Source organism: Phalacrocorax carbo, chromosome 1, assembly GCF_963921805.1.
Source record: "Phalacrocorax carbo chromosome 1, bPhaCar2.1, whole genome shotgun sequence".
Taxonomy (NCBI): domain Eukaryota; kingdom Metazoa; phylum Chordata; class Aves; order Suliformes; family Phalacrocoracidae; genus Phalacrocorax; species Phalacrocorax carbo.
In genome coordinates, this window is record NC_087513.1 from 121977708 (window position 1) to 122005701 (window position 27994).

Sequence of the window (27994 nt, forward strand, 5' to 3'; positions counted from 1 at the left end):
GGCGCTTTGCACCAAATAATACTGCAACTGCTGGCATGGTGGTGGCAGCAACAGCCATCGACTAGGAGGCAGAAGGGATAAAACTATATATCAAGCTGTGCGTGCCATTTTCCTTTGTTTACTGCTGATCTTACCACACAGAAAGGTGTTATGATTATATGTTAAAAAGTTGAAGATCCAGATGGGAGCAAAGCTGTAACCGAGATATCTGTGGCTGCTGGTATTCCTAAAGCAGAGCCATTTAGGCTCGTTCAGAAACAGTTTTGACAGTGTTAAAATGATGGGAGGTAGAGGAAGTTTGCTGAACTCTTCCTCCATCATTGCTACCATCAGTGGGGCTAATAGTAATTGTAGGAAATTAGTGCAGAAAAGCAGCTGCAAACATAGGCACAGCCTCAAGCTATCCAAGTGACTTCTGAGCATTATTTTCCTCTGGAGAGGAATGTCCAGTCTCCCAGGAAACCAAGTTTGGCTACATCCTCCTCTTGCCTTTCATGTGATGTGTCAATACTTATTTATAATTGTATTGTCTTCACGTAGAGTCAGAATACACATTAACTCCTGACTACAGCTTTGTCTTTTTAAAGTCAGTGGAAACACAAGGTTCAATTTCCCCTGTTTTCATTTATGATTAAGATACGTCTCCTCTGTGATGGCTCATACACTGTCACTTTTGAACAGAATAGCACTAGGGAACTTCCAACTTTGAAATTAATTACAGGAATAAAGCCTTCTTTGCATATTTTCTAATTATCCCTTTCTTTGTTAATGCCAAATAATGCCTTTAGCATCTTCCTGGAAAAAGTCTCATTGACCCTGCTATGTGATTATGGTGCTTTCATCTCCCATCTGTGCTGTGAAAGCTACAGGCCTTCCATTTCCAATGCAAAACCCCCCAGAATTAAAATCATTAGTACAAACAATAAAAAGATTAAAAAGCCGTACAGGTACATGATGCAAGCTGTACACAAGGCAGCCTTATCCAGTCATGGGTGAAGGAGGGGGGGAAAAAGGTGATATGCCTTTTATTCTGTGACTGTCCCTATGATCTCAGCTCATGAACAAATTAGACCTTAAATTAACCTAAAAATTTTGCAGACATTGAGAAAATTCGCAAGCACTAAGAGTCCATTGGTGAGATACCTGGATGAAGGTCGCATCCTAGTCGAGGCCGAGCTGCGGAGCAAAGCAATCATGCTGCTTCTCCGGTCACAGTTGCTCTTCGTTAATACTTGCCTCAGCTGCACAGGGGGATGTCACAGCGCAAGGTGTTGCACACATCCACCTGCCCCAAAAAATCTTGCGCTGATAAGTAGGAAAGCAAGGAGGAACCTGGCGGGGAAGGAGCTTGACCCAAAATGGGTGATGACCTGGGACTGGAGCCAGGAAGAAAGGCTGGCTTCCCACCTGCAGGGACCAGTCCAGGAGCCTGCCAGCAGGCAGCCGTGGCCCCACATCCTGCCTATCCTGCGTACTGGCAGGGATGCATGTAATTGCGTTTTTACGCGTAATTCAGTCACCGTCCAGCATCACCAGGTGCCTCTAGGAAGAGGTTTTCAAGTACAATGACTTCTGGCCAGACCCCTGGGGAGGGAGACTCCCAGTGTGGTGGCACCCTGCACCCACAGCAAGCGCCAGGGAGCTGCTGCTGCTCCACTTTACCAATGAGATACTTCCTCCCAATGGGAGCGGTCTCTGCTCCAGGAACAGTCACTTTACAGGAAAAGCAGAGGATAGCCTGTATTCGCTTTGGACATTTCCATCCCTCCTGCTCTGTGCCCACCTGCCGCAGCATCCTGGGGATGGCACCGGGGCAGGGGCAGCAGCGTGGCTGGGCAGGCTGACAGAGCAGGATGCCCAGAACAGGGTTGTCAGCAAGCTCCAGAGTGCCTGGTGCAGCAAGATTGATCTGCCAACACTGTAAAATTCACAGAAAAGTGCAGGCGTATAATTTTTGCCGCAAGGACCTCATGTCAGACCTTGCTCTTTTTTAAATCTTTTTTTTTCTTGGTTTTGGCTCTACAACTTGCTGTTCTTGTAGTTTGTTCTCATGATCCCTTGAGTCATGCTATGGTGCTATGCGCTGTTTGCAGAAGAGTTGGCAAATGGCTCCTTCTTCACTCCCTGTGTGATTTAACCATTGCAAGCCGAGGGGCATGACATTTATGTGGGTTAGTAACCTGAAGGCCTGGAAGCACTGGTGCAAGCCTGAAGGATGATGAACTGTTGTGTAATGGAGAGTCAAAAAGGTACAGTCAAAGTTTAATTACAAACACCTGGGGAATAGTGGCACACTCAGCTCTCCCCCTGCCTTAAAATGTATGAATTGGCTTTCCATTGCTTCCCTGATATTTTTTTCCATTCCAGCAGAGACTAAAGCTTTTCCAGGGGAAATATTAGTGAGGATTATAGGTAACACAGCACTGGATTTCCCCCTTCAAGCAGGACCCCAACAGCTCAAAACCAGCTTCGAAGCAATCACATCACAGCAGCAACGGCAGTAATAAATGTCTGATAAAGCAACCAGAGCAAGCTCCTGGAATTTTAAGACAACATGTGTTGTAGAAAAAGAAAAGATCTCCCATGTTTTAAAAGGTTCCTTATGCAAAAAATTCTACCTCTTTTTTGGCAGTTTCTTGAAGGTCTTGGTGTTTCTTGGGTTTTCTTTAAAGATGATCAACAGAAACCAGTCAGAAAATGAGCGCATTCTTTATAATACCTTAAATGAACAACTGTGAGGCCCCAGACCAGGCCAGATCCACTTCTTTAAAATTAGGTTGGCCTGCACCCTTCATTTATTTACTTCCTCAGCAATCCAAGGGAATATACTTAGTGTGTGAAGTGAAGCACGTGCCCTTGCAATAGCAGATTTTTTTGTCATTAAAAGGAAAAATATAATACTGCAAATGGAGAAATATCTCATTAGAACTGCATTTACTTCCCCACAAATGCCAGGCAAGATTCTTTTTTAAACATATACCTACACTTCTGGCTTTCAGATATATGTTGCTACCAAAAAAGGGCCCACAAGTGACCTGTGATATGATCTATTGTCTTAGGGTGTGTTTGCAGCCTACTAAAGAGATGCCTGGGGAGCATGTAAGCAAAGTGGTTGTGGGGGAAGAGAGATATGGAGGGTATCTGGGAATAATCCTAATTTAAAACAAACTCAAAGAACTATGGAGCCGAGGATGGGACTCTCATCTCCCTCCTCACACAACTTCCCACCAAGAAATACTCTTCCCTACAGACAGTTCCACCGCAGCAACAGCTAAGGATCAAAAGCCAATCTCCACCCTTGAAATAACTTTCTATTAAAGCTGGGTTTAATAAAATGAGCTTTGGATGAAATTTCAGTTCTTGAAATTACTGTAGAAATTTTTGGTTAGATTCTGTTCATATTTCCCTGCTTCCCCATCCACATTTTGCTATAAGCAGTAGGTTATGGTCAACTTCTTTTATCTCAGTGAAATTTTGCCTTCCTGGATTAGGAAAAGAAAAAGTGGGATGTTTGTTGTAAAACACTGTCAGGAATTCCCCCAGCTAACCATCCTTTGCTTCTCTCTCAAAACTCTGAGACACAAAGTATTGGTTTTGGAGTGGGGGTAGTTTGCATGTTGTAACTCTGAGAAAAGCACAGCTCTTTCTGAACTCTTGTAGGCAAAGGCAGCCTAAGGAAGGCAGCTGCACAGTTGCATCGCAAGGAGCTGTTAGTCTGGCCTCCTACAGACTACTATGACTATCCAAGCCAAGAGAAAAATGTATTTTATTTACAACATGGAGGAAAGTTACAAAATGTTTCTGAAGATCGGTAGCTGCCCCATGAATTCACTTTCTACAGAGTTCAACATGCAGTCAGCAGTTGAAAGCCTCTGAAAGTTTTCACTGCATTTCTGGCTGCCTCCCCTCACCAGCTATCTTCCTGACTGAGGTTAAATAAGGACAAGCCTTTAAAACTCTAGTATTTTAAAACAAGTTACCTTATTTTTTGCTGATTTGGCATCTATTTCCATGGAAACAGAAGCAAGAACTAGAAGCCAGCAGCTGAAGTTGGCTACACCACTGCTCTTGGCTTGTTCTACTTCCATTTCCATGGAAACTGGTGTAAGAACAGTGCAAACAAGGCAAAGTTTGCTTTTTTCTTTTAAATTAACCCTTTCTTGATTTTCCACTTCCAGATTAATTTGGTGCCAGAACTGCAGATACAAAGTCACTGGAAATGCAAGGAAGAGCAGCCCACATACCTTCATGAATCTGTGCCTGTGTGTGTTTGCATGGGTGCATGTGTGCACACTCCATTTTCTAACACAGATCTTCAAAGTAGTCACCAATTTACTTTAAGGATGCTAAAAATCACAAGAAAATAACTAATGTGCAGGAGACTTAAGGAAGAGCAGGAAAGTGCAGCTGGTTATGTCCTCATGTTGACAGGACACCTTTCTGCTACAGGTTGGTAGTCTCCCGCATACTGGTATCCAGGATGGAGGAGTGCACTGAGTCCTGGAGCTGCCCAGCCGTGCCTCTCACAAAGATATCCCACCTGCAAGGGGCTCCACAAGGCTCTGCTATGCAACCAGCGCCAGTCCCCCCGGGCATCCCGGGTAGTATAAAGGCTGCTGTGTCTTGTGGCTGTCTCACAGGGGAAATGGTGAGCGGGAAAGCAGAGATGGGAGTAGAAAAAACAGCATGGGAAGGAAAAAGAAGTGTGTGATATAAGGGAGGCTGACATGCACGATTGCCCCCCGTGGAGGTTAAAGGCAGAAGTAATAAACTGGCTATGGAGGAAAGCATTTTCATGAGAAGAAATGACACCTCCTTGGTAATTGCTTTCTAGGAGTTTATTCTAGAGTATTTCACCTCTCAAGCCATGTATGGTCTCCATTTTAGCTATAAAACCATTGAAACTCAGATTTTAACATGCCTTTTTTTTTTTTTCTCCTAATCTGGCAATGTCACAAGCCTTCAACGGTGGCCGGTAACATATGCAATTTAATGTGGAGCCAAAGCGTTACAGACTGTGTTACAGAGTTTGTACAGGCTGGGATTGACCACTGCTCATGGAGCATGAGCTATTGAGGTTTTCTTTGACTTCATGACTGAACCTGATCCAAGATTAAGTCACATTTAGGGAGTTGATTCACTTACTTACCCTGTTTCATTAACAGGCATTTTGGTGCCTATCCTAGAAAATCTGGATCCAGACATGTAAGCCCCAATGTAGTAAAGCATTGAATCACGTACCCGAGTCCCCCAGAGGCCGAAACAAATATGATTTACCTATATGCTCTACTACTTCACACTGTCAGATTCCAGACACCAGTGCTTACATGTAGAAAAGGTTTTCCAGGTTGTAACAGTCTGCTTAGACCTGGGGGCTTTGGAGGAGTCTCCTTCATTTGATTGCTCCTTCTTATAAAATGCAAGGAGGAGGCTGGTGGGAGAAAACGGCCGAAGGTAAGGGAGGTTACCTAGGTCACACACCTAGTTACCAAAACATTAAAATACCAGATTTATAGCCAGAAGAGAATAGAAGCCAGGGTTTTAAGAGAGATGGCAAAATACAAAGAAAATCAATACATTTCATGTCTTGATTCATTTTTCCTTCCAATTAATACACTTCGAGGTTAGGCCAATTTTTAAGAACCTGTTCATGTTTGCACCGGATGCAACAGCACCTGCTCTGTATCAGATCTGATTCCACCTGAACAGGAATCAATGCCTGAATATCAAAAATTATTCATGAATGTGGAAAAAGCGTCCCCATTATTGTCACCTGCAAATGTAAGTTGCATAACAAGAACATTCAAGGCTATAGTGTTGCATCCTTTGGTACATGGGAAAAACAAAGGTCACTCCCCAGAGTGCACCTTACTGTTAAAACTGATACTTGAATTCCCTAGTCCTAGCACTGGATATCGGTCAAGACCACGCCCAAGGTTAGTCAACGCAGTTTTCACATCTTTCTTACAAACTACCTGATCTCCGCTTGCATCCAGAGAGCTGGAATGATACAACTGATGAAAAATATGGATTACCGTACTCCCACTCAAAAATAATTAACCAGAGATTGCAATCTGATGGACAGAAACCCAATGGGACCAAACAACTTTTGACCACAAGCCAGCACTGTGCCCTTGTGGCCAAGAAGGCCAACAATATCCTGGGCTGCATTAAAAGGAATGTGGCCAGCAGGTCGAGGGAGGTTATCCTCCCCCTCTACACTGCCCTAGTGAGACCACATCTGGAGTACTGTGTCCAGTTTTGGGCCCCCCAGTTTAAGAAGGACGTGGAACTGCTTGAGCAAGTCCAGGGGAGAGCTACCAAGATGATCAGGGGACTGGGGCATCTCCCTTATGAGGAAAGGCTGAGAGACCTGGCTTTGACCAGCCTGGAGGAGAGAAGGCTGAGGGGGGATTTCATCAATACCTATAAATGTCTAAAGGGTGGGTGTCAGGATGATGGGACTGGGCTCTTCTCAGTAGTGCCCAATGACAGGACAAGGGGCAATGGGCACAACTGGAACACAGGAAGTTCCACCTAAACATGAGAAAAAACTTCCTTCCTGTGAGGGTGCCAGAGCAGTGGCACAGGCTGCCCAGGGAGGCTGTGGGGTCCCTTCCCTGGAGACATTCAAAACCTGCCTGGACACGGTCCTGTGCCCCCTGCTCTGGGTGTGCCTGCTGAAGCAGGGGGGTTGAATGAGATGATCTCCAGAGGTCCCTTCCAACCCTTACCATTCTGTGATTCTGTAACTGGTACCTAGAAAGAAATACGTAGTTTGAAAAAGTTAGTAATATGCCACTGGATCAAATATTTGCCATGTTTTATTCTTTCATTGTATATTAAAAAAACCCCAACTTTTCCTTTACCAGGTAAGTAGTTCAGAAGGAATCTTTTCATACCCATATTTTAAATGTGTTTCACTTTCGTCTTAGAAAGAGGTTGCTATTTTAACAGTTTCAGTTCATTAGCCAGCCCATTCTAATAGTGTCTCCCTGCCATGCCATTCTTATTGTGGATGACCCTGTTTTGCCTGCTTCTGCCTCACAGAGGAGTTTGATAGAAAATCTGAAGTTACAACACCAAAAAGTATGAATTAATTCTAATCCTTTTAACAGTTGGGACAGAATCAATAGCATATACCCAAGAACAATATTGTGGGTAGGTCTTTCCCTTCTGGAAAATTGTATGACGTGAAAATATTTCTTGTTTTTTATAGAAAGAGGATCTTATTTATTTATTATTTATTTAGCTTGGGGAGGGATGCTTTGTTTCTTTGCTGCAGTATTGTCAAAGAAAAATCACGATGCACGCACCAGTGCTTCAATTGCAAACACGTGGACTTGGACTCCACCTAAGGAGCTGCTTTGCTGAACGAGCGGTCCAGGAGCACATACGCCACTGCTGTTTGGGCTTGCAAAGCCACCACCAATGGAGGGCAACTGTTCCTTGACAAGGAGCTTTGTTCCCTTTCCAGACAGCTCCTCCTAGCCTCTTTCCTGCATGGTTTGTGCAGGGAGTGACCAGCACACCCCAATCTGGTGCGCAGCCAATTTTCTTTTCACTATCGTTTTCCCTTAGGCTCAAGATCACTGTGTCTCATTTTCGGTCTGTGGACACTAATGTACCAAAATCCGGGATCCTTTTCCACACTTTTTGCTGCTTGGCACAGTCTCCCGTAAATGCTGCAAACACCACAGTAGCTGATAGCATTTGGTGGCCTTTTGTACTGACATTTCAGCCTCTCACAAACTAAAACTGGCCTTATCTGTTGGCCACAGTGCCTGAGGCTTTTCTTCTAGCTGGCTATTTCTTCCAGCTGCCTACCAGTATGGAAAGGCAGAGATTTCCGAACAGCAGGTTTCCTTTTCTGCAGCAGAAGAATGGAGTCAGGGAGAACCAAAAAATATACTGCAGACACAGAACAATACCTATTTTCTTATATTATTAATAGAGTAGATTTTGATGCTTCTGATTAATTACTTCCAGGCTTATCAAACAATAGAAATTATTTCCTGGTGAGGCAAAAGAAATGTCAAATTTTTATTCCTGTTTTAGTATTTTCATTGACTCAAAATGCAGAAAAATCCATACATATACACAAAACGTCAAATCTTCTCATAGTGAATTGACGTGCAAACATGCTCTACCAGCTCAGCTGTGGTGTTTCACACCACCCACACCTCAGCGGCCCCTTTTTCTGTCTGTATTTGTAGTCTGGGTAGTGGGTTTGGTTTGCTTGCTTTTTTTCTCCTCCTCTCCCTTTCTCTTTCATCTTTCAGCAAGAGAAAAAGGGAAAGAAACAGGGTGGGGAGAATAAGAGTGTCTAACAGAAGCTGTCCATTACAAATCCAACTGGAACAAAAATCTTCTGTTGCAGATCACTTCAAAACAGATGTTTCTTTCATAATCATGCAATCAGGAGGAAAACACAGAGAAAGGAAGTGATCGCATCCTCCCAAATGTTATGAGTTTTGTAGTATTCAAAAAGACATATTTTTCGTTTTGAAAGAATTGAAAATGTGTGACACCACTCTGGCTATTAATCCACACATCCAGACATCCAGCCTGAACTAGGATTGAAGTGACAAGCAGCTCGATATCAAGTCTGTACTGGTTACTTGGCAGTAGTTTAATGATTATCTTGGATGTGATTAATGAAAAAATACTATTAAGAATAATCCTGTTGCACCACACCCTGCGTTGACTTCCACCCTGTCCTGTGAAGCCGCTCTGTGTGGCAGCCAAGGTCTTATCCGGGCCCTGCAGGCAGCAAAACCCGGGCAGGGCCCACCAAGGACCTCAGGAAGAGCAGGCGCCTCTCCTCTTCCAGAAAAAGTTTGATTTTTCCTGTATTTTATTTTCTGTGTGTGGCAGTGAGATGCAGCCCTCTCACAACCCACCAGGCAATACTCTGTTGCTCAGCAACCTCGTACTTGCTGAGAAGGCTCTTTTGCAGCAGTAAACCTGGGCTGAAGAGGAAAATGAGGTGACATGACACCTGAAACCTGCCACTTAGGCTGTCCAAGCAGCAGGGTCCGTGTCAGCAGATGCAGGTCAGTAGCAGCAAGGACCCTGGTGGCAATATGTCAACTGAGGAGCGACAGCAGTACACCTTCTGCTCCTCTGCATCTGGTCTGTTCTGAAGCATTTAGTGGCCACTACCCAAAATAAATTAATTAACTCATTAATTTAAAAGCTCTCCTGCTTTGCAAAGCCATTTCCAGTGTCCCAGTTAGATCCAAAGCAGAGCTGGCTACGCATTTTGCTTGGGGTGAGCCAGCCAGCAGCACTGATGAGATGGGAGAGGGTGGCTGCAAGGCTCTGCTGGCATGAAACCCACTCCTGGGGGCAGCCAGAGTTGATCAGGGGTGGGTGAGCAAGGGACTGGGGTGAAGAGAGGCACAGGGGGAACAGCTGGATTGCATTAGTGGATAGGGTGGAGACTGGGAGGTGGGTTAAGTAGAAGGTGTATTTCATCCCATGAATACTTGGGAAAATCAGCCAGTCTTCCCCTCATGTCCTCCAGAGCCAGTAGCAGGGGATGGCAGGTTCTCTTCCCCCCTTGATGAGCAGTCAGAGGCTGCAGCCATGCCCCTTCGAACCCACAGCCATTGGGGTCTGCAGAGACTGGGTGGGTTTGGGACCCAGAAGCTCCACTGCCTGCAGGGCTGTGGCCAGGAGTGGGACTGTGCTGCTGGGTGAGCTTCCATACTTCTCATGACCTATGGAGAAAGGAGAGATCATGGCACAGAGACTAAATAAAACCTTTTACCTCTGTTGGTAGAAACTACTCCAAAAGCTTTTCTGTGCTTGGTCTGACTTTGGTAGGGTAGTATGTACATTTTGGTCCATATTAAAAATTTAAAGAAATTTTAACTTCTAGAAAACTAAATAGGCTTTTCCATTAGGATCGCCAGCTCCAGGTTCTCATGTGGTTAATGGTGTTGCACGGAAGTGTCTTGCAACGCTGTTTGTGAAGGTCCCATTGGGTCATTAGGGCCAACCCAGCAGACTGCACAGCAATCAGCGTCCTGAAAATCCATCTTGTGGCTCCCGCCTGGCACAAGCAGAAGATCTACAAGGCTACTACAGACCTGACTGTTCATCACCTGACCACAATACCTACATGCCATGGTACCAGAAGGAAAGGGAAACCAATACAGGTTTGACGTTGGCTGCTGAACTACCTCTGTAAAAGAGAGGCTGCTTTCAGAAGTGCAGCCCCTCTCACAACATACAGCAAGGCATGTTTTCCTGGCTGCCATTTTAGGCGAGCTGAAAGGTATGTGTGCTCATTTGTAAGCTTTGATTTCAGTGCTGTGAGCATGACTGAGTGTTTGCTACACACATCCTCTGTGTTTGGGGACAGCCCAGCCTGAGCAAAAATGCTTGAGGGAACAAGGGGGCTCAGACCCTGGAGGCAAGTGCAAATGCTAGCAGCAAGCTTAAGGTGGGTATGACTGACCAGCTCCTGTTCTTTGAATAAAAAGTAGTTTTTATAACAGTCCAAGGTGATGCAGGTGTGATACACTGTAAGAAAGTACAATTATGCATTCTGTTCCTAGGAAAAGATAAATACTGCTTTACACGAGGCTAAACTATGCAAAAGTACAGGAACAACACAGCCGTCAAGGCATCATTAGTAAAACAGAAACCCTGCTATCCACGTAGTGTTTTTTCATGACAGACCATGCGGTTTGCCATGGGAAAGGCCCAGCTGCCAGCCCAAGATGCTGAAGCCCTCCCCTTTCCATGGGTCACCATGGGGCAGCGCAGGCTGAGGCTCCAGGAGACAGGAGCCTGGGTCTCTGCTTTTAAAATTACAATGGAAAATTGAAGGCCAAAGGCAGGCAATAAATTATTAAAGAGACTGAATGATATGTATTTTATATATTACATAATGAAGATAAAGACAGACTGCTGGCATTTAATTTTGGTACCATCCAGGGAATAGCTGGGCAGGGAGCAATGTGGATACGGCCAGCTGCTGGCAGGAAAGAGTGGGAAGGGCTGATTTCTGCAGAGGGGAAAGGAGCAATGTACTGTCAATAGGAAATGCCAGGGATAGACTTCTGGATGTGGGAAGTGGCTAATACTGGTGTTTAGCTCTGGTGTGGCTCTTTCCACCATCATATTTCAAAGAGCTTTATACTGGAGTATAAGGCCAAACTGTGAACATGGCGTAATGCAGAGCTGTGCGCTGAACACACACGCTGGCGTACCAGCATCGCCCAGCCCCTCTCATTTGCAGTGCTGGCAGGGTTCATTACATCCCCCTTCCCTCTCAGCAGGGCTCATTATCCTCGTCTGTCTGTGCTGCACCCTATAGACAAACCCTAAATGTCACTGTCTCCATTTTGCACATAGGGTCGCACCGGGAGATGAGGCAACCTCCCACAAGCACACAGAGTCAAGGAGAGACCCCAGATCTCCCAAGTGCCACCACTAATGAGTGTCTGTGCTTAAAAGAGCTGCCTTGTGGTGTTAGGATCGCCCTCCTCCGGCAGCCCCTTGGGAAAGTGAGGGGCAATCACAGAACCCAGTGCACACCCCTGTGGCTCACGAATCCCGTAGTCCCATCAGGCTGCTGTTAAACACTGGAGGGAATAATAAAGGACGGATACAGTGTGCCTTTCTCTCCTTTGAAAAATATGCTAGGAAATGGCTTGCCCACATGGTGTGAGTGGTCCAGCTGGGGGGGGGATGAGAAGTCTCCAAAGCCTCAGTCTGCTCCTCACTGCTCCCATGGTGAGATATGGCCCAGGAGAGCCTCCTGTACCAATCAAAACATGACATCTGGGCGTGGGAGAGGAGCAAAGCCTGGTCCCACTGCAGCAGCACACTATGTGCTGTACTCTCTGGGGCGAGGGTACAACAAGAGATACCCCTTCGAGGTCTGCTTTCCTGGCCTCAAGCAGCTGCTGGCAGCAGCCTGCCAGGGCCCATGCTTGGACCCCAGCCACCTGGGGCCCATGAGAGGTGTAGTCCTGTGCCCAGCATCCAGGCCAGGACAGGCAGCCAGCAGTTTCTGTAACTTTCAAGTCTTTGGCCTAAACAGCTTTTGGGTGGGATCGCAATAGTTTCTAAGTGCATTTGAAACCTCTGGCAAGTTCCTGTGTTAGTCCCTGTCCCTTTCTCTAGCTTCTTTCTGGTGCCAGGACCATTGGGAAAAGGTGTTCAAAAGCACGCAAGTCTTGCTGAAAAGCCCCATTTTTCAAGAGCTGCCTAGAGGCCAAGATGTTACGTCAGCTGGGAGTTTTGGAAAGCTTCACGCTATCCTGCTTTACATGCCATGAAACACTGCAGTACAATTGCTTCTAAACAACACTATTTTTAAGACACAAAACAGTGATGGTTCCACCTGATGGTCTTTTCAGCACTTCTGCGAGAAGGGGAAACTGAGCCAAGAAAGCATCCGAGAAGTCAAGCGATGCACCATCGCAAATCTCCAGGAATAAAGCAATGCTAAGGGTCTGGCTTCTGGTAAAATGTGCATTTCTGCCACACTATTATTCCTTCCAAACTGGTTTTTACTAAGTGTCCTGCGTATGCCCTTTGCTCCAGCAACAGGATATCCTTCATTTGTCTGCACAAAGTGCAGATGAGCACTTCTTCATGTTGTTTCCAAGTCGGCTGATGGGAGGGTCAGCAGGGGCCGAAGCAGCTGCACCAAGTAAAGGAAAGGTAACCATGGCAACCCAAGTTATCTGCATCCTCCATGTACTTCCCTCTCCCCACCCTACATCATATCTTTCCCACCCAAACCTCAGGCCGACAGAGGCAGTGACCAGCTGGCAGGATGGGGACTGCGGCAGGGTCTCCCGCACCCAGCGTGTTTTGCCGTGTTTCGGGGCTCACTGCTGCAGGCTGAGGTCATCAAAAAGAGACCGAAAGCATAAAGGGGTAACTTGCAAAAGGCAGAGCTCTCCACTACTGTAGATGGGGCACTGGATATGCTGCCTTTGCTCCAGAGTTGCAGATTCATTGATGCTGCTCCTGGTTTTGGCTCTGAGCTGTAACCCTTCCACAGCAGCAACAGCTTCTCCGTCTGCGCCCCACATCAAACCCAGCTACAGTTTTGGCCGGACTTTCCTGGGACTTGATAAATGCAACGCCTGCATTGGGACATCCATTTGCAAGAAATTCTTTAAAGAAGAAATAAGGTCAGAAACTCAGCACAGTAATTTTTAAAGCATTCTGCATAGTAACTTGAAAGTTGCCTGTTAGTATTTCCAAGTACTTTAATGAACGACAGCGCAAAGAGTAACTTAGCACCCGTTTGCCATTACAGCGCCTAGTATTTTAATTAATGTCTATAAGCTGCTGCTTTGTCTCTTCTCTCTTAAAGGCACACAAACATGATCAGACTTCAGCCCTGAATTATAATTTGAGAGCAGGGTTAAAAGGCACAACTTTCTGCATAGAGAGCGGGTCCGAAACAATTCAAGGCAGTGATGGGGGAAGGGAAGAGGGAAGAGAGAAGGAAGAAATCAGCTTGTTTAGATGTACTGGAAATATTTTATTATGAGCAACTGAGTAAAGGCAAAGAGGGTTTAGCTTTGTACGCTCCCAGCGGACTGTGTTAATTACAAACCTATAAGCATGCTATATAATTTTGTACCAGGTACAACACCACAAATATCCAGAATTTCACGTGCATATTAACTAAGATCAAAATCGATCTAAACGTGCCTGAGGCACGAGGACTTTTGTACATCAGGGTACTTAAGCGCTCGAAAATAGACAGGGCTAAATTATTAGTACGCTTTTGGGAGGTTCCCCTAAGAAATTAAAGGCAGAGGCAGACATTGCATCTGCCTCGAAGTCAATGAGACATATGCTGTCCAAGCGGTCGTCAGACTGATCCAATCAGTTTTAGGCTCAAAAGCAGAGCGTATCTGACGACAGCAGGGAAAACATTGCCAGTGTATTGAGGAGAAAGTTAAAGGCAGTGCTTGGCAGACGAAGGGTTTATTGGGTCTGATATGATTTATAGAGCCATATGCACTTTCTTTTATAGATATAAAAGCCTGGGGGAGAAGAAATTATTATAGTAAAATTGTATTTTTAATGCTATAATGTAAGTAATATAATATTGGACAAATCACCATTTTTATCTTAAACTATCCTATAAAATGTAGCATAGTAAAACCATAATGGTTTGTCTGGGATGGACTTGTAATATTGAACATCCACCCTTCCCTTCCTGCCGCTGCAAAAAGGCAGCTTGTGGCTTCGCTACGCCAGGGCACCCCTTGCCATGGCACACCAGGGATTTCAGCTGTCGGCGCTTTGCCCTCTTGGCTTTCTGTCTCCCTCAGCTCGCACCGAGGGGGACACCAGGGCATGCAGTAAGTAAGGTGCAGAGGCATAAAGAAGGACAAGGCCAGCAGTGCTGGGTTTCGCCCAGCCCAGCCCGTCCCAGGCTCCGGTCCCAAAAAGAAAGGATGGATTTGCAACCAGTGTGTTCAGCTGGCTGACATGGACCGGTGTGGGTCTGCAGGGGCCATTCGGGGTACAGTTGCCCTACACTTTGTTCTCTGCAGCAGGGCGGCACAGGAGCTGGGTCCTGCCCCATGCCCCAACCTGCTGCGGTCCCTTTGCCACTGGCCTGTGCAGGGTTTTTAAGAACCTGCCGCCTGGTACAAACCAGCTTCCGCGCGTGCAGCTTGTCACAGGTGCACCGTTTCAGTTACTCCTGCTTCGCTGTTGGGGAGGCTGGGGCCGTGCAGCTTCCTTCAGCCCTGCCGAAAATAGCAGTAGCCTTCTGCAGAGACCAACTGCCTCTGGCTGGTGGCCAGCTGCATGCTGCACTGGGGTGCAGGAAAGAGGTGCTACGTGAGCGAAAGCAGGAGGCCCCCATGCTGGCTTTCCTCCAGCGGACAGCAGGAAAGGGGTGCAGGTGTGCAGAGGGTCCAAGCAGGGTCTGGGAGCGCAGAGCCGCAGACATGTGGAAGCACAATGGTTTGCCTCAGGGAGAGGTAGAGGAAGGTAGAGGGGCTTCCTAAACCAGTGACAGTTTTCTCTCCTGTGAGCGCCCGCAGTCAGCTTCCCACAAGCAGTGCCGCACACAAGTAAGTGATAACACACAGTTCTGCTCTGAGCGCTTTGGAAAGGGTAACTTTTAAAAATGTTCTCCTGAGCAGCAGCCAGTCAGCTTCAGGCTTTTCTTTGCAAGGGTTAAACTTGTTCTCCCGCTTCATTTCTTGAACAGCCAGGACTTTTTTTTTGGCAAGTGGAAGGTTAAATGGGGGAAATTTCAGTGGCACTTGTGCTCTTTGATCCACCCCCGTGTACCTTTTCACATGTTCACAAAGGTGGATGCCACTTGGCACTGCTCTGTGTTAATCCTCATTAGAGCATGCTTCATTAATTCTCCATCATTTCCGGGAGCTGTGACATGCATTCACACTCAACTAACGAGTAAGAAGATGTGGGTTTTGTTCCCAGAACGGCTGGTGACTCATCTTGTGCTCTAATGTTCTTTACTTCCCTTATCTTTGCCCAACTGTATCCATCTGTAAATGAGAATACTGAAGCCTGCTTACCAACTGTCCTGAGAGCAGACCGCAGCAAAAGTTTTTGTAAAATACTAGATCTTCAAAACACTGCGAAACTGAGCTGACCAAAACTATTTGCCGACTTGTGCCAATGCTGGTGATGAGCTTTGGCCAGAAGTAATGGGAAGGAAGTCTGAAAAAGCTGGAATGCTTCAATTTGATGGGGCTTTATATGGCATTTCTTTATTTTTGGTTTTAGGGCTTAACTTACTTAATTTTAAAAATAATGTAAAACTCCAAATGCAAGCAAAATTATTTTGGCTGAAACAAAATACTTCATTTCTTCCAGGAAAAAAGAAAAACAAGTCTGATTTTCTTCAATGTTCAGTTCTGGGTTGATCTAAAATCTGTAATCTTTGACTCAGTTATTCACACAGATCTTGCTGAAAGTCTTAATTAAAGCACATTCAGGCCCTTAGCTAAACGGCTTCATAGGAGGGTGAATTATTGTTACAGCACAACTTGATGATGAATCTTGAAAGTATCTAGCAAGTGTGCCAGGCCAGCGCTGCGCTGCCCAGAAATGATGCCAAATACAGAATTGCTGCAGCCCATGCCGGGTTCCCAGGCCCGCATGGCTCTCCCCCAGGAGCTCTGCAGAGGAAATCGCTCCATCCGCATTCAAATTAGCGCTCAGCCCTGGATTTCACTCATCCATGTGCTGCTTGCATGCAGGAGGCGGTGCTTTCCTGGCACCTGCCTGGCATGAGCTCCCCTGAACACACATGCTTGAGCCAAATCACAAGGCACATTTGTGCTTAACTAAAAAAAAAAGAAAGAAAGAAAGAAAGAGAAACCCAGACCATAGCCAACTCTTTCCTGTACGTGCCTGGCACACTGCGCCTGCTTTGCAGATTAGGTACTGGGAGGGGTTGTGATGCACAACAAATCACAGCGAGGCATAGCAATTATTCTCTGCTCTTTAGTCCTAGCTCAATACCAGACCAAAAAAAAAAAAACCCCAAAACCAAACAAGGCATTTATTTCCATGTCAGCTGCCTTAATCGTAGGGAAGCTTCAATTTCATATTGGGCAAAATGCCCAAATGACCTAAATGCCTGAACCACCCAACCTGCTCACACAAGGGGCCGGGCTTCTCCACTTCTGGTCGGCCTGCATCTCCACAGCAAATTTTTTGAAGGAGGCACATGGCTGGAGGCACATGGCTAGAACCAAAAACCAAAGCAGGGCAAGCACCAGCATTTCGGGGAGACTGGCTTTCCCCCACCCTGGCTCACTCAAGAGGGGTTGTGGGGAGGGTGCCGGTCGATCTTGGATCATGGAGGGTGGCTAGGGTCACCAAGTAAGTTATTTGCCTGAAATCAGAGGAAATTAATCGCCCCAAAATTTCTCTGTGCCAATTTCCCAAATGGAAGTCAAAAGGAAATATATGCTTCAACTTCCCGATATGTTAATATCTTTTCATCTAACTCCAGCTAGCTGATCCTGCAGGGAACCTTTTGCCTCTCCTTTTTCACTTCTGAGCTATCAGCTTTAATTTATAGTGAGATTAAATTAGAACATGCCTTCTTACGCACTCAGGCAAGGATGTTAGGGCAGGAGGTTGTAGAGGCCGTGAACACATGACGCTGGCCAAACCAAAGGTCGGAGTTCAGCCACTTTCCAAAAGCAGGGTACAGACATACTTACAGAACAGGCACCACGCTCCTCAGCTCCAGCATGTGCGATGTGTGTGTGGGCAGGGCTGAGGGGGCTGCTGAAACAAAAAAAAAAAATCGTCACAGCCTAATTACCCGGCCCATATGCTCCCCTCCTGTGCCTGTGTAGGGGGAGCAAATCAGTGCAAGATCTCCATGGCTACAGTGGCACCACACGCCCAGGGCCCCCATGGCCCCATCACACCCCAAACTCTGCCACTGCCTGGGGAGGTCACTCATCCCAGGTGCTAAAATACAGCCAGTGATGTCAGGGGGGACCTGTCAACCCCAGCACTGAGTAAGACCACCACCACCTCAAAAAAAAAGGCCATTTTAGTATTCCCTAATACATTTATTGTCAGGAGGTTTTGTTCTGCAGGGTTTCTTAAAGTGTCAAGTATTCCTTTTCTGGGCCTCTTTTTCCTGGATTAAGGAAATTTAAAACCTCCAGGGATTCCCCATGAACTGAGACCCTGCAGCCCTCTCCTTTCCCTCCCTCTCTCTATGTGGCCCAAAAGACCCTGTTTGGGCATTTTGCCCTCCATCCCATGGCACTGTTTGTGACAAGGACGGTTTAAGTGGGAAGTAAAGACAGACATTTTTTTCCAAAGCACGTTTCCTTGGCTGATGGCTTCAGCCTGCTCGCCTCACCCCGGTGCCTGGGGCCGCTTGGCCTGTACCGCAGGATGGCAGCAAGCCCGTGGGGCTGGGGTGTGGCAGCGCAACCGCGGTGGTGCTGGGCTGCGTGGGTGTCCGTGTGGCTTGTTAACCCGCTCTCCGTGGGGCTCTCGTTTTGGTTTGGCAGGTTTGACACCTGGCTTTCTTCTCATTTAAAGCTGCCCCCCAGCTACCTGCTCAGCTACTCTGGCAACTACACTGATGATGCCAAGAGCTGGCGGCTGGTTGACATCACCCGGCTGACCTCCAAGTACCGGCACGACCAGGCGGACAAGCGTATCTGCACCTCCCTGCTGAAGACGAAGACCTGCAGCCTGGAGCGCGCCCTGCGCCGCACACACCGCTTCCAGAAGTGGCTGCGGGCCAAGCGCCTCACCCCCGACCTGGTCCAGGTCTGTGCCCCACAGCCCCTGTGCCCCACACCTGGAGGGAGGGAGAGGGAGGCCCAGGGGGATGCTGGGTGGTTTAGGCAGGGAAGAAAGGGTCTGAAGGAGACATGGCTGTGACTTGCTGGGTGGCGGGAAAGTTTAGGTGATGGCCAGCCCTCTCCCTCCTGCCCTGGCTGGTGGAGAGGGGGCAGCCCCATGTCCCCCAGCCGAGCCCACCCACTGCAGGGGAGAAGCAAAACGAGACCCCAACAGGAAGAAAAGCACCATGGCCCAGGGCTAACCCCACACAGCCATAGGCAATGCCATGGCACAGCCTGGCCAGAGCTGGGGCTCAGCCCTGGCAAGGAGGGCACCGGTCCTCGCTACTCGTGCAGGCTGAAGCTGAAGGTCTGTGGAAAGCCATTGCGCCCACTGGCTTTGGGCATGGGGATAACAAAGGGCCTTGCACACAAACACGGCGACAGCTTAAGTGGGGATATTGCTCCAGGGGCTTTTTCTAGTTTTCCATCATATTTCAATGTTAGTGGCATGGGCGGTCAGAGCCGAAGCCTCAAATCCTCATCCACCTGCCGTCTATAGCAAATGATCTCAGGCACGAAGAAGCACGCTGCCCTTTCTGTCACAGTCCTTGGGTGTCACAGGCGAAGCCAGGAAAGGCATGCCTGGGGGGTCACCGCCACCAGGCAGCGTGGGCAGGCTCCAGTGGAAAGCCAGCATCTGAGTGCTGCCTTCATCAAGGGATTCCTTGCACGGGCAGCCAGGGATGACCACCAGGCACACCAGTGTTTTTTGCATCAGCTGGCTTGCATATGAGAGCAAAAGTCCCCTCCCTAAATGCACGCACATCCCCCCGGTCCATCCAAACAACAGTAAAGCATTGCAATATCCACTGGCAAGGGGCAGGGGCTGGGGTGGAGGCTGGATATACTCTAAACAAAACCCTGAGAGGCAAAGAAGGATTACTCCAGTACTTCTCTCCCCGTTCCGAGAGAGGTGGCTGTGAAAAAGGGGCTTCTCTTTTTTTCTGTAAAGGCAATGGCTTCCTCCTGTCTGCATGCTGCTGCATCTGCTCAGCTTCGCTGAGTGCTAAAGATATGCTGCTTTAGTTTTTCCACTGCTGTTACCCCATGGAGCCACAAGCCTGAGGACAGAGAGCAGGAGACCCCATGCTGCAGCAGCAGCAGCAGGAGCAGTGCCAGGGCTAGTGCCTGAGCTGTTCCGAGACAGGCTCACCCAAGTCACTGACAGCCCCACATGGCAGGTCACCCTGAAGCCAGCACCCTCCCTCCTGGGAGGTGAGGTGCAGGATGACACATGCAGGCAAAGAAAAATTCTTTGGAGCAAAGCTACACTGTACTTTGTCTAGTATCCGCGGGAGAGGGGCTAGGAGAGAGGGCAGATATGCGTCTCTCTCGCTCAGGGCACCCCTCACCTGAGCTTGTGGGCTGCAGGCAGGGACACCTCCTCTCAGGGTGGCAGGCAGCACCTTCCCAGGTACCCACCAGCCATCGCTGTTTCCCAGGGCAGCATTGCAGGGGGCTGCAGGAGGGCAAGGTGGGGTACCAGGCCCTCTGACATTGCGGGAGTGTCCAAGGGGATTGTGCAAAACTGTGCTGCCCCCACAGCAGTGCTATGTGAAACGGGAGTTGAGAGCTTAAAACTTCCATTTGCTGGGTGAAAAACTAACTGGAGAAATGTAGCTCTGCGGTATCTCAGATCTGCTGCAAAGTTAAGACATTAGCTGAGCCCAAATCCTTCTCCTTAAAAGGCTTTTGATGTTCTATACAGCTTTCCCTACCCTGCCCTCTCTGACACTGAATCCTCGGCTGAGCTGGCTGGGTCACACTTACACGCACACACATATGTAGGCACACACACGTACACACACACGCACGCAGCACCACATGGACGCTGTGGCTGGAGCACCCTGGCTTTGCACCTATCCAGTTTCTCCCAGGCGCTTGAATTTCCCCAGGCAGCAGTGGGAAGCTGAGCTGACCCTGGCTCCAGGGCACCTCTGAAGCGAGGTCGGGGGCCAGCCTGGGGGGACGCAGCCAGGGACAAACTCCCTGGGACATGTCAGCAATCCCTGCAGTTTTTTAGTTGGAGAGGGTACAGGAGGCTAAAGGGAGGCCCAGGTCTCTGCACACCGGCCTCAGGATTGCTCCGCTCATGTTTTCATGGTTCTTTGGTTCTGTAAATCAAGCAGAGAAACCTAAACCAGGATATAAATCCCTTCTAATAGTATATAGGCTTGAATGCACAGAGGAGCACAGGAATCCAGAGGCCCTGGGGCCTACCCCCACCGCCTCCAAATTTCTGCAGCAATCACTATTTAGATCGGGCCTGTGCCCTGCAAAATGGCTGCTGGTCTCACGGTGGTCTGAACTGAAAAACAGCCTGTGGCAACAACATTTCAGTCATAGAGTGTGTGTGAGTTTATATGTGAGACCCTCCTCAGCCCCCAGCCCTGTTTTGTGGGCCACCACAGGTTACGGGGTGACCCCCCAGGCCATCTGGCCCCACAGAGCCAGGGATCCCCTTCCTCCCTGCCCACCCCACCTGCCCTCCTCAGAGCTGAAAGTCGCATGGGCACCTTTGCCTGCACCCCAGCCCAGCACTGCTGCCCCTCTGCGCTCTTGGCTGGGCAAGCGCATGTTGGTAACCCAGCACAAGCCGTCAGAGGGGGGTTTCTTGGAGGTACCATGCATTACTGCAAATGCTTGCCTGCAGCACTGCTCTTCTGGCTTTATTTTTGTCCCCTCTCTCTTTTCAGAGGTGTTATCAGCACACTGCTGTTGATGCCTAACATGATGCCCACCCTGTTCCACAAAGCTGCAGTCACCCAGTCGTGTCTGTACTCCCCTCCCCGCAGTTTTTCCTATATAGCAGCACCGAGGAAAGCTAATGGGCTCAGGTAATTTTGTCTTATAGGGCAGAGAATTACAACAAACTGTAACGTGCTTGAATCAAAATGACAGACCATGAAGTAATGTTTTTTCACTTTATGCTGCCTGCCCTGCCTGACCCAACTATCAGCCAAGCTGCCTGCCACAGTGACTATTTCACTCGACACAATGAAAATCTTTATTGGATGCAGCGAAGTCTTCAGTGTTAAAATCCAGCCCGCCTCAGAGATGAGCAGGATTTATCTGGGGATCAGCCTGTGCAGTAACCCCAGACACCCGCTGCTTTGCCCAGGAGCTCATCACCTCAAACTGCGCCACGTGCTTTTCTTCTTTTTCTTCTTCGAGGGGAAGAACACAAAAAAAGAGGGTTAGTTTCAGTACAGATTGCCCACTGGGCAAATTTACAGCCCTGCCTACAAAGCACAGCCTGGAAAATGCTGAAGGCAGACAGATGAAAGCAGTACCAAGGTGAAAGGTCAGCGATTTTCAGCCCCTCTCTCTAGGATGTACTGTTTGAAACTATTTACCAGCACCTCAGCTACCTCTCAGCAGGTGTGGCGGCACCGTGGTTATACGCCCAGTATGCATCACTGTGCTCACAGCGCATAGGTAGCAGCTCACTGACCTGGCAGCTGGTCCAGCCTAGGGAAGGATGGGCATTACTGGGCTACCAGAGCCACCTCCCAGACCTGCTGCCTCTTTGACCCTGTATGTCACCGTCGGAGACATGCTTCAGTAAATCTGCTGGCACCAACCACATCCGACCTCCTGCTGGAGAAGGACGATAGCAGCGGTGACTGCCATGGGGATGAGCCTCATAGCTTCACAGGGTGTCCTCAGTTTCCCTCTTTTAGGGGTGAAGAAAGCAGCAAGGAGCTGCAGGTGCTTTGACACCTATGTCCAAATGTTTCCTCCTGAATCCCACCCCAAATGTGGTTGTTTGGTAAAGCTGCACCCAGGCAGCAGCGTGTGGGGCAGGAGGCAGCTGTGCTCCTGAGCTGTGCTGTCCCCCCTTGGGCTGTCTGAAGAGAAAGCAGATCGAGGAGAAGGTGTCATCCAGAACTTGTCTTTACATCAGAGTGAATTCTGAGTGCATCTGCATGAGATATGTGTACATATGCATACATGGGAGTTTAAAACGCATCACACGCTATGGGTTAGGAAAAAAAAATCACAGCTGAGTGCGGGTAGGCTTTGCAGGAACTACTTATAACCAGATATAAAAATGTGGGTATTTAATCAAAGTAAGAAGCTTTCCATATCAATCACAAACAATGCACCAGGCTGCCTGTCAGGACTTATTCTTTGGGGTGATAAGAGGCTGCAGAGGACTTAAGATATTCTCAGATAAATCAGTATCTCTGGTGTTCTGCAGAACACAGGGTATGTGTTCTTCAAATTTTTTTCCATTGACAGTTTTTGTCTGACATTTTTACAACTCTGGCTCCTTTCTGCAGTAAGGATGTTTCCATCAGTCTGCTAGAAGGGGAAGACCCGCTCCACTGAAACACTCGAGCAGGTGCTGAACTTTATGCATTCGAATAGCTCTGCCAAAATCAAAGGGTTCCACTATCCAGCTTTGGTGGATCAGGGCTTCATTAAATCATAGGAAGCTGCACTAATGGTCGATACAAACATGGCAGCACCCAGCCCTGCTTCTCTGCTCCCGCACCGCCACTGGTGTGCCTGAAATAGTTCCTTGGGAAACGAGCAGCCATGACCACTGCATGCAGCACACGTCCATGTCTGTGTTAATAGGATGAACTCTGACCCTGGAAAAAATCCTAATTACAACTTTCATGCATTCTCTGCCACCGTGATTTCTGTTCCTACTGTATACTCTTATGGGTCTCAGCTTTTGCATTGCAAACTCCTGGAGGCAGCAAGGCTTTCTAACTTTAGCTGCAAATATTTGCATACACGCTGAGCTGCAAGAGACTTTCTCCACTGTTTATCTCTTCTTTAACACAGCTCTGTTCTGTTCATTTTTTTCTCACTTCTCCTCCAAAGGGAAAGTGACAGAGTCAGCCACAACGTGCCTGCAAGTGCTGCAAGACAGAAATCCATAACTGTCCCTTCCCCCCGCTCCTTCTATAGTTTTAGATAATTAGTAGGAAAAATCTTTCCTCGATAAGGCTACACCAGAGGAGAGGAGTATATGAAGACTTGTAACTAAATTGGGTAGCTATATTTTTTACAAATGTTTTATTCTCTTGGGAAAATAAATGGTTCTTCAGTTGTTGCAAAACAACACCCCAGTTGGGGTTGGGTTTTTCAGGTAGTTTTGACCAGTTATTGGCATTCAGGGCTTGTTTTGTGCAACCAATAGCCAAGGAGGGAGCGGCTGGGACCTCACTGAGGCTGGCAGGGAGGCAGAGGAGGGGACGTGGAAGGTCCGGTCCCCCCTTTCCACCTCCCACCAGGAGAGAGGCACACGCCTTTCCTTGTTTCTTCATTTCTTTGTTGTGGCTGGGTAATTAAGTGGTTTATGCCAAATGAACAGCTCGCGCAGGAAGGGCTGAGAGAGACCTACCTCAGAGTTACCAAATGATTTGGGGAGATCCTGAGTCAAATCTTTGCTCTCAGCATGAAGAATGGCAGAGAGCAACATGAGCTCCTGTGCCCTTTCCTCTGAAGCACGTCTCCCAGCCATCAAATCAGAAAGAAAACCTGAAAGCGTAAATCTGGCTACCCAGGTCATTTGGAAGAAAATGGCTTAGCAAAAACCTGATTCTCTTCCCCAGCAGAGGCATGGCAGGGCAGCGTTTCTGTGCCACTATGGGCAACTCTCTGTACACCTGTTCTCTTGGCAATTAAGGAAGACTGACTTCAAAACAAAGGTCTTTTTTGACTGCAAAGGTATAAATTTCTATGCCACTTATCCCATCCATAGATTGTTTGTGCAATTTTACGAGCCAGACCTCCAAATCTGAAAGGTGAAACACAGCGATGGTTGACTCCATTAGCCCAACAGTTCTTTACTTGTTGCTGATATTTACAAAAAAATACGCACAGGCTATTCAAATTTGGTTTTGATAGTTAACGTGCAAGTTTATCAGAGAGAGAATATATCCTGTGCTTGTACCCACATAGAGTGTTTATTTACACTTTTAAAGCATGTTTACTGACCTTAGCAAATAATTTTTCCAAGAAAGCTGCTCACAGGTTAAGCAAATAGCGAAGCAATCTGAAGACATTATTTAATGAAGGAAGTGACTCACCGGCTTAATGACAGGGAGGCCTCCACCAGCAAGCCGGGATGCCAGGGCTGGAAACTCAGGCAGAGGCAGGAGGCCCGCTGGCATGGAGCAGAGCGGTGCCACGCAGTCATGGGGAGAAAAGGGGTTTGCAGCTCTGAGTTGCAAACAGGCATTTTTGCATGGAGCAGGGCTTTTTTTCCTGGGAGGGGTTTGCTGTAGAGGTCCCCCCATGTGCCCATACCTACCAACAGCTGTGCTGCAGGGGGCAGAGGCGCAGGGGGCAGAGCACAGAGCTACCCCTACCCCTGGCATGGGCCAAGCACATTGCAACATCTCAGGCTGAAAAATAAACACGTCTGCCATGTTTTGCACTCTCACCAGGGCTTGTCTAGCCCAATGCTGCGCTGCCCATCCCAGCGTCTCCTGGACAGGATAGTGCGGCGCTACGCTGAGGTGCCAGATGCTGGCAGCATCTACATGGACCACCTCACTGACCGGGACAAACTGCGCCTCCTGTACACACTGTCGGTGAATTCACATCCCATCTTGTTACAGGTACGTACCACTTCACCCCAGCTTGAAACCCCACCCTGCAGCCCCTTGCAAGCAGACCCTCTCGTGAGATGTGCACCAGCCCCATAGCTGCAAAGGAGCTATGAAAGTAGAGCTTTGAGCACTGTAAATATATGGGAATGCAGCTTAAAATGATGAGGAAAAATACGCTGAAGAGAAATGGCTTGATTTTAAGTGGGTGCCCAAAACACCTTCACAGCAGAAGGAAGAAGCAACCTTAAACATGAAACTGGATGAGTTCATAACCCTGCCTTGGCAGGGCCTGGGGCGCCAGGGAGACAGACAAGTTATAATGTAAATGGCAGAAAGCTTTGTGTTGGCACGGCTCAGCAGTCATGTGGTTTGGTTTCCACCTGGGATAACTGTGCTGCTAGCATGAACTGCAGTGATGCAGGGAGCACAGCCCAGGTGTCCCCACTGTAGCAAACACCCAGCACTTCTGTCCCTGAGACTGCTAACTCTCTTACAAAACAGCCAGGCAGTTCTTACAAATTAGCAAAAACGGCTTTAGCCCCACCTCACCTCCAAGCTGTGACTTCAACTATGCTGTGCTCATGAGGGACCCATCAAAGGCTCCATAAAGACACCTAAAATTAGCTCTCCTGGGGCTAAAATTTTCATGAATTTGAAATCTATTATTATCTTGGGCTTTACGGTTAGTCTCCCTCATGAAATAAGTCTTGAAATATTAGGTTCTTCTTCCTTAATTAAAAAAAAAAAAAGGGGGGGGGGGTGGAAGGGCAAAAAAAGAGCAGCATAGCTGTTCCAGGATGGAGCAGCACCTTCCCCAGCTGCTGGGGTGAGGAAGGGTTGTGGGCTGCATTAGAAAGCAAAACATGACACCGGTGCTGCTGCCTGAAGCCAGGTAGGGTACTTGAAAGTCCTCTGGGAGGAAGGGAGGTCCATGGGCAGAGCACAGCAGCCAGAGGGCAGAGACAATCCCCCCATTCCCGCTCTCCCCGGCAGATCTTCCCCGACGTGGAGGGATGGCCCTTCCCGCGGTACCTGGGCTCCTGCGGGCGGCTGGTGGTCAGCGCCAGCACCCGGCCCCTGCGTGACTTCTATGGCGCGGCCCCCGAGGTGGCCGCCGACCTGGCCCTCCAGCTCCTCACTGTCCTCCGCTCCATGGGCACCAACGACCTCAACTATTTCTTCTACTTCACCCACGTGGACGCTGGCACCTTCGGCGTGTTTAGCAACGGGCATCTGTTCATCCGGGATGCCAGCATGCTGGGGATCATCGACAAGGAGGAAGGTACTCAGCAGGCTCCGTGGCTGCGCATCTGTCGCAGGAGGGCTCAGCGAGGCAGGAGAAACAAGTCTTTCACCTGCTACACTCGTCAAATCAGATGCTTTTTAAGTGTGTTTATCACATTAACTAATAATCATCATTATAACAAAAAAAAAATCCCCCCTTTTGTCATTTTTACATAAAATCAAGGCTTACTATTTACTTTTCACAGGTTACATTGGTCTAATCCTGGAAGCAGAGCTAGTCGAAGACTATTCCTCCAATAATTTAACAATTTCATATTGAATGTTCAAATTTTCAAAAGGCCTTTGCTCAGCTCACACATCTCAAATATTCAGAAGCAGCTGTCAGAGAATTTTCCACTGGGTTTCTTTTTCTTGTCCCAACAGCTATTACTGTTGACTCCAGCTAGATGAGCTGTTGTTGCAATTTAACGACTTTGGGTAACATGGAAAAATTATGGGTTTGGCTATTTGTGGTAGTTTTTGTAGGAACTCCACGTTTTAGCTTAGTATGCCAGTTCTTCTCACTTTTTCTGCTTCAGTTTGACTCGACAGACTCCTCTCCACTTCCTCTTGTCAGGTGGTTCTGCAGAGCTCTGTCGTTCAGAAAAATATGTATATTTCAGGAGTGAGAAAATTGGCCCGTGGACAGCTACAGCAGAGAGTACTTTGTGGTGAAAGATAGCCATATCCTTTACATAGTGACAAAGCCCATGTAAATACGGAGGTACAGACATATGTGATTATCCACGATTTTGCTACCATGCTTCTAACAACTGGTTTAATTGTGTCTAACAGGGAGCCAGCTGATTGATGGCCAGCAGGAGTATAAAGATATATTTAGCTGTTTGACTGTGGACTGCCAGTCTGCATTTGTGTCCTGTAACTCCATCAGAGAGAAGCACAGCCTCATCATGGTGTGTCAAGAGCTTTTGCCTAAGCTCCTGAAGGGGAAATTCCTGCAACCCGTGCAGGAGAAAATAGACAGCTTCCTGCAGCGCTGCGCTGATGGCCTTGACGATGACCAGGGCATCAACGAGGCAGTTGGAAAGCTGGCAGAACTCCTGAAACCTCTGCGGTCTTGCGATTCCCGGTTCGCCTACCGCTACCCTGACTGCAAATACAGTGACAAATACTGACAGCTTTGGAGAAGGGGTGCCCTGGGAAGGACTGGGACCGTGTCAGTCCCCTGTCAGCATGGGAAGCAGGAAGGAACAAGGGTAGCTGGAAAGAGCTGCACAAAATATGGGTCTCCCTCATCAAGGCGGAGGAGGAGGGAACAGAGTACACGTGGGATTTATTGTTCATCTCCCAGAGATGCATTTGTTACATGGGATGTTAGATGTGATGTAAGGCTTATGGATTATTAACATTATCGTGAGTGATGGGGCTATAGGATTAATAAATCTTATTCATGTGTTTTGGCCTTGGAAGAGTTTTCCATGCCATCCATTAAAAAGAAACTGTCTGAAGGCAGCACACTCAAAACTAGCTAGATAGAGGAACTTTATTACCAAGAAAGTCTGATTGAGATGATATATACATAATGTAGGATGGATGGAAGCATTTAAGAGTTTCCTTGAGGGGATTTTGAAATGACAGATAAACTGAACCACCAGATCAGTTCCATACCATCACCCATCCCAGATCACTTTTATAAAATATTTAAATTTTATCACTTTTATGACACACAGAACAGAAAAATGCAATCAACAGTGGTAAAAAAGCTGAAAGGCCCCATGTCTCTTGAGACTTAATTTCTCTAATCCC

General features: G+C 47.8%; 1 protein-coding gene across 1 annotated transcript; it reads left to right on the forward strand.

The window, feature by feature from the left end:
• The first annotated feature begins 12767 nt into the window (after positions 1-12767).
• On the forward strand, positions 12768-27657 carry DIPK2B (divergent protein kinase domain 2B). The gene is made up of 5 exons (XM_064472843.1): positions 12768-13166; positions 18027-18291; positions 24779-24952; positions 25937-26225; positions 27023-27657. The coding sequence occupies exons 1-5, from the start codon at positions 12943-12945 to the stop codon at positions 27361-27363; spliced, it is 1293 nt and encodes a 430-aa protein (XP_064328913.1). The 5' UTR covers positions 12768-12942; the 3' UTR covers positions 27364-27657.
• The last annotated feature ends 337 nt before the right edge of the window (positions 27658-27994 follow it).